The sequence below is a fragment of the Propithecus coquereli genome, unplaced genomic scaffold (genome assembly GCF_000956105.1).
Source record: "Propithecus coquereli isolate 6110/MARCELLA unplaced genomic scaffold, Pcoq_1.0 Scaffold621, whole genome shotgun sequence".
NCBI classification, from domain to species: domain Eukaryota; kingdom Metazoa; phylum Chordata; class Mammalia; order Primates; family Indriidae; genus Propithecus; species Propithecus coquereli.
In genome coordinates, this window is record NW_012152186.1 from 564,376 (window position 1) to 574,053 (window position 9,678).

The 9,678-nt window shown below is 64.4% G+C and overlaps 1 protein-coding gene across 1 annotated transcript in view; it reads left to right on the forward strand.

Moving 5' to 3' along the window:
• Positions 1 to 9,285, forward strand: part of PIGQ (phosphatidylinositol glycan anchor biosynthesis, class Q) — a 15,201-nt gene extending 5,916 nt beyond the window's left edge. The window contains exons 3-11 of the mRNA XM_012659633.1: positions 613 to 744; positions 1,027 to 1,147; positions 2,910 to 3,036; positions 3,331 to 3,484; positions 3,617 to 3,728; positions 4,385 to 4,465; positions 5,071 to 5,185; positions 6,810 to 6,871; positions 7,951 to 9,285. Of these exons, the coding sequence (XP_012515087.1) occupies positions 613 to 744; positions 1,027 to 1,147; positions 2,910 to 3,036; positions 3,331 to 3,484; positions 3,617 to 3,728; positions 4,385 to 4,465; positions 5,071 to 5,185; positions 6,810 to 6,871; positions 7,951 to 8,103 (1,057 nt within the window). The 3' untranslated portion in view covers positions 8,104 to 9,285. The remainder of the gene's footprint in view (positions 1 to 612; positions 745 to 1,026; positions 1,148 to 2,909; positions 3,037 to 3,330; positions 3,485 to 3,616; positions 3,729 to 4,384; positions 4,466 to 5,070; positions 5,186 to 6,809; positions 6,872 to 7,950) is intronic.
• Positions 9,286 to 9,678: the final 393 nt, after the last annotated feature.

Below are 9,678 nucleotides of genomic sequence, written 5' to 3' on the forward strand. Positions count from 1 at the left end.
AGTGATCCTCCTGCCTTGGCCTCCCAAAGTGCTGGGATTACAGGTTGCGCACCATGCCTGACCTCTATGAGTCCTTTAGGTGCCTCCTGCCTCCAGCAAGGCCTCTGAAGGGAAAGTGAGGGCTTTGAACACAGCAGCTGGGCACTGTTTTCTGCCTCTGCTTGCAAACATCTCCCCTTGACCTATAAAATTCTGCAGAAGCATCTCTGCTTCCTTTGCCTCATGAGAACTCCAGTCTCATTGGGAAGCCAGGCCAGTCTGGGAGAGCCTTGCCATGCCTCTGGGCCACCATCCGTCAGCGTGAGGCACCCGGTGGGTGGGAGGTTGTGTTCTCCCCACTTTTGGGGTGCCACCTTGGCACCTGGTCTTGGGAGTCTGCTGGTGAGCGGAGGTGTGCTGGGGCCAGCACTTTGTGAGGAGGTCAGGTTCTGGGTTAGGTGCTTGCACAGTGAAGTTGGCCACCCACCTGCCCCTCTTTGCTGGGCCACAGCTGGGCTCCTCCCACTCGCCTCCCTGCCCAGCTCCCTCTCTGCATGGGAGGAGGCATTGGTGGACGGCAGGACTGAGCCAGGGCTGAGCACGGCGGCCGTCTCCCCCATTCCTGCTTCGCAGGCTGTTCAAGCTGTGGCCTCTGTCCTTCCTTGGGAGCAAGCTCTCCACCTGTGAGCAGCTCCGGCACCGGCTGGAGTACCTCACCCTCATCTTTAGCACACAGAAGGCTAAGGACCCCACCGAGCTGATGAGGTGCGACCGCCCTGGGTCTCCTCCACGAGGTTGGATGTGTTGCAGGCCCAGCCCCTGTGTTGCAGCCATCCCCACTCTGCACCAGGCCTGGCACTTGGCCCCCTCCAGCCAGGCCCCCCGTGGCCCAGGCTGCTTCTGGCTGCCTTCACGCCCCCTCCGGCCAGGCCCCCCCGTGGCCCAGGCTGCTTCTGGCTGCCCCCCTGCCCCCTCAGGCCAGGCCCCCCGTGACCCAGGCTGCTTCTGGCTGCCCTCACGTCCCCTCCTGCTGGCCCCCCCTTCCAGGAAGGCCAACATGCTCATCTCTGTGCTCCTGGACGTGGCCCTCGGCCTTGCACTGCTGTCCTGGCTCCACGGGAAGAACCGAATTGGGCAGCTGGCAGACGCCCTCGTCCCTGTGGCTGATGTGAGTGCATTGGGGTGGAGCCTGGTGTTCTGGGGTGTGAACCCTTTCTGGGCCAGAGCAGTTCTTTCTCCAAAGCCAGCTGTTCGCTTTCCATGCTCTGGACATGTGGCCTCTGGGACAGGAGTCCTTATCCCTGACCTGGAGTAGGTTCCCTGGGGCCTGTGACTTGCAGGGGACCCCTGGGGGCCAATGTGGTTGAGGCTTTTAGGGGAGCCACCTCTCCCTGCTGGGCCCACTGTCATGCTGTTCCCATTGCCTCCCCGACCCCGTGATCAGTCCTCTCCTGGCTCTGCGAGGCCCTCTGCAGAGTCAGTGTCGTGGGAACCTGCCCTGTGTCTAGGGCTGTCCCTGTGCGGTTGAGCTCGCACCTCCCACCTGTGAGTGGGTCACACGCTTACAGTGTCAATTTCATGATTCCCGTGCTGAGAGCCGGAGGCCCCACGTGTCTCCTGTGCTCCCAGCCTTCCCCGGTACCATCCGTGCCTCGCTCAGAGTCTGGGTACGGCGCCTCCCTCCCCTTCTGCCCTCTTTTCCCAGCATCCACCTTGCCGCTATCCATGTTGCCGCCAAGCTGCTCCGTCTCCCTTCTTCAGACTCAGAGTCCCCGTCTCTTCCATTAGGAGCTTCTCTTCCTGTGTTGGCTGGTCCATTTGGCCCTCCTGCCCATGCTCAGGCCTCTAGAGGGGACCCCCAGTGGGCCGAGCCTCTGCCCTGCCATCAGTGTGCAGACTGCAGGTGTGCCCTGGGCCAGGACTCGGGCGGGAGCAGGTGCCTTCCCTCCTGGGCTGCAGAACGTGGGGAGGCCCAGCCCAGCTGGGCAGGCAGCGGGGGCAGGGCAGAGTCAGCTGCTTGTCTTGTGACACCCCACTCTGCTTGACCAGCTCTGTCCTAGACCTGCCTTTTGCAAAATTGCTTTGATATATAAATATTTAATTTAAAAATGAAAGTCTCTTCCTGCTGCCAAGCTCTTTTCCTTTAAATATTAAATAAGCTCTATTTATAAAGGATGTTCTGTTCTCCTCCTTGCTGGTGCTGACGTGGCTGAGGCCTTAGCACAGGGTAGGGAGAGGCAGGGGGCACAGAGGTGTTGCTCCTGTTGCCTTGCGTTTTGGTGACAGGCCGAGGTTCCCTCAGGGCCAGCACAGCACACACTGGCTTTCTTCCTGGGGTAGCCAGGACCCAGCTTCCCTGCTTGCCCTAGAGGGTCCCTGGGCCCCCACTTGGCACTGTCCTTCCCTCTGGTGGCAGGTGGCAGGTGGGACCTGTGGCAGAGGTGCTAGCATGGCACAGGCTCCCCTACAGCGCTTGAGGTGGGTCTGTCCAGCCCAGCCACGCCCAGGGAGCTGGGGGCTCCCGTGGGTCCTGTGGCCTCAGTGGCAAGATGGGAGGGAGGACGACCCTCTCAGTGGAGGTCGGCACCTGGCAGGGCCAGGTGCCTGGCAGACCAGGGGCAAACTGTCAGCCTCCCAGCTGTGCCACTCAGGCCTGCTGGGATAGGCCTCCAGACTACAGTCCCCTCAGACCTGAATCCCGGAGGCCATCTGTGAAGACAGATCTGTGGCCAGGCGGGTTTGGGAAACTGTGCCCATCCACGTTAGGAGTCAGCCGTCCAGACACTTGGAGGAGGGAAGCCCAGTTAGCCCTCGCCCTGCCTACACAGACTGCCCAGGGTGGGAGCCCCAGTTACGGACGACCTTGGGGAGACGCAGATGTGACCATGGCCACCCACCCCTCTGAACGTGCCCCTCCTGTGTCCTCGCAGCACGTGGCCAAGGAGCTCCAGCAGCTGCTGCAGTGGCTGATGGGCGCGCCCGCCGGGCTCAAGATGAACCGGGCACTGGACCAGGTGCTGGGCCGCTTCTTCCTGTACCACATACACCTGTGGATCAGTGAGTACCCGGCGGGGGCACAGGGCCCCCGCAGCCCCGGCTCCTGCAGGCTGCACCCCAGAGACCCACACCCTGGCACAGGAGGACAGTGGGACCCAGCCAGGCCTGTCCCCTTTGTCCCCTCGCCCTGCCCTCCTGGTGTCCCCTGAAGCCTGCTCTGCTGGGCCAGCTACCTGGGACGAGGGCTGGGACCTGTGCACTCTGTGTCCCGGGCCTCCGGCACCATCCCCACTGAGGAGTAGGGGGTCCCAGGACCATGCTGGGCGCCCTCAGGACTGACCCCCACCCTGCCAGGCTACATCCACCTCATGTCCCCCTTCATCGAGCACATCCTGTGGCACCTGGGTCTCTCAGCCTGCCTGGGCCTGACGGTCGCCCTGTCCATCCTCTCGGACATCATCGCCCTCCTCACCTTCCACATCTACTGCTTCTACGTCTATGGCGCCAGGTGGGACGTGCTCCCTCGCGTGGAGACTGGCCGAGTGTGGCCCTCCCAGCCCCGGATGCACAGCGGGCTCTGGGGCTGATCGGGGGAGGGGTTGGCCGCTCGGTCCGGCCCTGACGCCCTGGCACCCTGCAGGCTGTACTGCCTGAAGGTCTACGGCCTGTCTTCACTCTGGCGTCTGTTTCGGGGGAAGAAGTGGAACGTTCTGCGCCAGCGGGTGGATTCTTGCTCCTATGACCTGGACCAGGTACTGGCAGGGCTTGTGGTGGGAGGGGCGCCCAGCTCCTGCTGGCTAGTGTGGCTGTGTGGCTGCTGCCCCCAGCTTCGGTCCTGCCGGCAGTTCTGTCGCCCTGGCCAGTATAGCCGCCTGGGCCACACAGCTCCTGTCCTGCAGCTCACCCCCACCCGCCACAGGCCCCGGGGGAGGTGTGGAGTCTGTAGTGGGAGGGCACACCGAGGGCCTCAGGTGGTGCAGGCCTTCGCTAGGGCGGGGGGGGAAGGTGACTTGGGCAAAGGCTCTGGAGGTGACCCTGGTACAGGCCTTGGGGGTGACCTAGACACAGAACCCTGGCGGTGACCCAGGTATAGGCCCTGGGGAGCGACCCAGCAGAGACGGGCTCTGGGCATTCCCTTGGTTTGCTCACACCTGACTCACAGCCTCTGGGCGCTGCTGTCCAGAGCGCTTTGTCTGTGACATCGTGTGTGGCTGCACATCCTACTGGCTGGTCTGACCCCCGACCCACCTTGCCCACAGTTGCCGAGTCCGTGGGCAGGTGCACACGTGGCCCTCCCGGTAGAAGCTGCAGTAGGGCCCTGACTGCAGTTACGGGCGGGGCGGGCAGCAGGCTGCAGTGCGGGCACAGGAGTCTCACTGACGCCGGGCACTGGCCCCTCTGCCCACAGCTGTTCATCGGGACTCTGCTCTTCACCATCCTGGTCTTCCTCCTGCCCACCACGGCCCTGTACTACCTGGTGTTCACCCTGGTGAGCTGAGCACGTCCAGCACGGCCCACAGGCCCAGCCCACGGTCTTGGAGTGGTCACTGCCAGCTCTGCCTGCGTGACAGGCAGCTGTGGGGTGGGCTGTCCACCCATGTAGGTCATGGTGTGGCTGCTCTGGACCCTCTGGGCAGTGTGTGCTGGGCTCTGGAGTGGGCCGGGTCCCCCCTGGGGGGAAGACCACTCACTGCTCTGGAACAGCAGGCTGGGTGCATGGGGTGGGTGGGTCATGGAGGCCTCCCCTGCTGCCAGGGGCTGGGGCAGGCAGCGGTGGGGGAGCAGCACCCCAGAGGCCCAGGCCCCCCAGGCCTCAATCCCTCTGTGTGGGGGCCATGGGCTGCACAGTCTCCTCCTTGGCCCCCAGCTCTGCCCCAGGGCGAGGTTGAGCCTTCCCTCGTCCCCGTGCCTCCTGGGTTCTTGGGCCTTAGGTTTGGGGCCCCAGGGCAGGCTCTGTGCACTCTCAGGGTGGGACCCATTCTTTCCCAGGGCCCTGGAGCCCTCGTTTCCCTTGGTCTGGCACCAGACCCCATGGCCACTCTGTTCACGGGCACGTCCAGCATGGCCTGCGCCTGAGCACTGCCTCTACCGCAGCTCCGGCTCCTGGTGGTGGCTGTGCAGGGCCTGATCCATCTGCTTGTGGACCTCGTCAACTCCCTGCCGCTGTACTCTCTTGGACTTCGGCTCTGCCGGCCCTATAGGCTGGCCGGTAAGTGCCGTGTGCTGGGCGGCCAGCCCGGGCGGGAGTGCGCACCCACAGTCCCTGCAGAAGCACCGACTGCACTGGCCGCGTGCTTGTCCTGCCTGGGAGCCGGGGTGCGCGTGGAGAGGGCGGGCAGGAAAGACATCTGCTGGACCAGTTGCCTCCAGTGAGGTGGAGGGAGAGCACCCACCTGGCAGACTGGTTCAGAGACAGATCGGAGACCACAGAGGTGGCTCGCCCTGCCCTCACCCTGTCCTCATGATCGTGGACACTGGGTGGCAAGGGTGTTGCCTGAACGTGGCTCAGAGCAGGTTCATCGGGTGGTTATGTGGGGCTGTGTTGATGGTGCCTCTTAGCCCTGGAGGGGACCGCCGGGCTGGCCAGACCCGGTGTAACGGGCATCCTCTGCTGTCCACTAGGACAAACCCCACCCCAGCCATCCCTGCCCCAGCCCGCTGCTGTGGGGCCTGCGTGCTGACCCCGACCTCAGGGCAGCCCGTCCTCCCAAGTCACGGGGTTATGGGTCAGCCCATCTGGCTCAGGGGCTGTGGACATATCAGGGGACTTGGGGATTTCCTGGCATAGCCACCATCTGCACCTGTGCCCCAAGGTGACCGGCATGCCCAGGTGGCCCTGCGTCCGGATGCAGCTGGGCAGCTCGCACTGTGCTCGTGGCGGCTGCTCCCTGCCGACTTGGAGTCGGAGGGTGTGGACATGCACGTTCTGTCGGCCTCGAGCCTGCGCCTGCCTCCTTGGTGGCCAGGTGTTCTTCTGCCCGAGTCCACAGCCCCCACTGGCCCACAGCCACCTGCTGGACGCCCACATACCCTCTTCAGGAAACGTCCTTCCAAGCCACTTTCCCAGCCAGCCCCTGGGTGGCCCAGGCCAGGGACCCACCTGCAGTGCTGCCCACACTCCCTTGGCGCCCCCCACCACTCACGCTTCACACGAGGGACCAGGCAGCAGAGAGGAAACCCCCTGCAGCCACCGCGCACTTTGGTCGCCTGCTGTAACCTCTTGGATGGACCACAGATGCTGCCTCCTCACTCCCCCTCAGACTTTGCTTTGGGCCCCTTCATCAGTTTTTTTTTCTTTTTTTTTTTTATTTTTGCTGCTGCCCTTCTCTTCATTAATTGATCATTAGCTTCTACTTCTCTTTTCAAGAACCTTCTGTCTTGGGATTGCCTGGGCTTGGGAGGCTGAGTGCAGGCCAGGGGTGGTGGGTGCCCGAGTCGGCCAAGCACATGGAACATTAAGATGCCAGTAGGGCGGCTGCCACCCAGCAAGCCCCTGTCCACTCTGCCGGAAACCCAGGTCCCAGCCCAAGCCCTCCTGACACCTGGCTGGCTCTCCCCTGCTTGCCAGACTCTTGGCTTCTGCTAAGTGAAGTTCCACAGGAGGCCTTGATCCAGGGCAGGCGGCCAGCTCAAAAGGCAGAGGAGGGTGGGGGCAGTTCTGTGCGTGCCAGCCGGGCAGGCCTGCTGCCGTGTGCATCCTGCTCAGGAACGAGGGGGCCTTCGCCCTCACAGGGCCTCTGCCCACGCCAGCCTCTGCTGACATGCGGAGCAGGACCATCAGGGCTATCTGTGGGGTCCTGCCTGCCCTCATAAGCACCTTGCTCTCCTCGCAGCTGGCGTGAAGTTCCGTGTGCTGGAGCACCAGGCTGGCAGGCCTCTCCGCCTCCTGATGGAGGTAAGGCCTCCCTGCACCCCTCACACTGCCATCTGTGTCCCAGACTCCCATGCTGCAGCTCATGTTCTGGGACGGTTGGCGTTAGCCGGGTGGGCTCTGGGTGGTGCCACACCAGCCTGGGGTAAGGTGTAGGTGGGAGGGCCCAGTGGAGTGGAGCGGCGGGGCCCACAGGGGAAGGCCCCCACCCCCAGGCCTCTGAGCATCGTGCCCACTGCCTGGAACCCCTTCGTGGTCTGCATGGCGGAGGGCTGGCCCAGCCTGTGGATGGCGTCCCCTTCTGTCCTGTGTCAGAGGTGTCCTTGGCTGCCTGGGGCGGCCCCGTTGGCCCTGTGTCTGGTCTCCTGTCCTGGGCCCTGAGGGGCTGGAGTTCTGGGTGGAGCAGAACTGACTTAGCAAAGGCCTCGGGACACTTGGTGTCTCCTGAGGGGCCTGGACTGTCCAGCTTCTTTATCTGAAATGGTCCTGGAGTCTGGTCTCTGTGGTAGGAGGCAGGGTGAGTTTTGGGGTGACTTACAGGGGTCGGGTTGCCTGACAGTTGCTGTCACAGGCCAACCCCGAGCCCCCAGTGCAGCATCTCTTAGACGCCGAGGTGGCCAGGGCCCTGCGTGGTTTTCTCTGTGTGTGTTGCAAGCCTAGTCCTTCCCAAGGAGGCTCTGGGAGCCGAGTGAGTCCTGCAGAGGACGTGTCCACGTGGCAGGGCCTGTGGAGTCGGCTTCTGCTCAGGGCAGCCCTCTGGGGAAGTGCAGCTCCCCGGCCTCTGCCTCACCCGCCTCCAGCCTGCCTGGAGCAAGCAGGCAGTGGGCGCTGGCTCGGGCACATGGAGCCACCCGGGCTGCGGCCTGAGCACGCCCTTCAGGTTGCAGGTTGTGTGCTCACCTGCCTCCCTGAAAATTGGGCTGCACGCGGACCACAGGGGCGGGGATGTCTGGGACAGAGCTGGCCCTGCCTGCAGCTGTCCAGCCCAGGGACCCCCAAGACTGCCAGCCAGGCACAGAGTGCCCACACCCAGTTCCTTCCTCTGCAGATAAGGTTAGAGCACCCCCAGCCAGCCCCGCTGACTGCTGCCCTTGTCCTTCCAGATAAACCCCCTGCCCTACAGCCGTGTGGTGAACACCTACCGCCTCCCCAGCTGTGGCTGCCACCCCAAGCACTCCTGGGGCTCCCTGTGCCGCAAGCTGTTCTTCGGGGAGCTCATCTACCCCTGGAGGCAGAAAGAGGACAAGCAGGACTGAGGGCCCAGCCCGGCAGCCGGCCCAGCCAGCACCGCCACACGGCCACGGTCAGCCCCCACTCAGCCAGGGTGGCACCAACTGCCTGCAGGGGCAGCGCACATCCCGCACTGCGGCCTCCTGAACCTGGGCAGGCCCTGCTCTTGCCCCTGCCCTCGGCTCTCTGGGGCCTGCACAGGCCCTGCCTGCCACACCTCCTCCCAACTCACAAGTCATCCGGGGGTGACCAGGATGCAGGGGCTGGCCAGCTAGGCCACCTGGCTGTGCTCTGTCACTAGCACCACCTGTCTTGGGACCCACCTTCTGACCTGCTGTGGTCACCACACTCAGGCTGATGCCCAGGAGTGCCACCCCACCCTGTCCTCCACACCAGACCCCGGGAAGGCCCACCCCGCAGTGGTTCCCAGTGGGGTGTGCCAGCAGGTCTCTCTGGCTCTCCCTCATGGCTCCCCGCTGTCAGATGGGGGTGGACCCCCAGCATGAGCTCCTGGGGCCCTGGTACCTTCCAGCTGCCTAAGCAGCATGGTGCCCCCACCCCCAGGATTGAAGGAGCCGCTGCACCTGCTGCAGCCCGAGCGGGCCGGGGCCCTCACCCCGCACCACACAGCGTCTGTTTGCTGACGCTTCCTGCAGGGATTGCTTTGTGAAGGAGCCACCAACAGGCCATGGGGCGTCCCCACGCCTGACACCTGGCCACATGGTGGCCACAGCTGCCTCACTGGAAACCATCTGCCCACCTGGCTGCCCCATTCCTGTGGGGACAGGCCCTTTGGCCAAATCTTCTATCTCCCCTCACTGGTTTCTCTCAGAAAGAGGAACCCCCTCCCAGGCAGACACTTATGCGGCCCAAGGGTGTGGCAGCCCCTGGGGAAGTGGTCCTGGTACTTGGACCGCGTCTGCCTGCCAGGCTCAGAACGGCCGGCTGTGGGTGTTCCCGTGCGAGCCCCGTCCCTGGTGGCGAGTCTGGAGGTGCCGGGTCGCGTGGAACGTCCGTGCGGTGGGCAGCAGGCAGCCAGCCCTGTCCACCTCGGCACGCAGGACTGCTCTGCCTGCCACTGCCAGCGCTCCATTGCTGCGGGCCACAGTGACCCTGAGTGTCCCGCAGCGGGTGTACGGGCACGGGCCCTGACCCCACCTTTCACTGCTGTGACAATAAAACCTCCCAGTGTCAGAGCTCAGGCTCAGCCTCCCCATCGCCTGTGGGCAGCAGGTCTGGGGTGGGGGTGGGGTGCAGGCACCACCCGTGAGGGACGGGCATTCTCACCTGGGTGCGTCCTGAGATGACTGCCGTGGTCTGCTTCCTGTTGGAGGCCCCCCGAAGCAGGTCTAATGGGTGGGCGCAGGCCCTGGGCCCTCAAAGATGTCCTGGCATGGGAAGACGGGCCTAGGGCTGCGTGCCCTCTGGTTGTGGCCTCCCCTGGCATAGGGGATCTGGGGGCAGGGGTGCAGGCCCCCTGGGGGGAGGGGCAAGCTGTTCCTGGTCTGATGAGTGTGCAGGGCATACCTTGGACTGAACTGACCCCAGCCATCCTGCAGCCTCCGGGGCCCCTGCGGCTTCACCCCAGTGCCCGCTGTCCT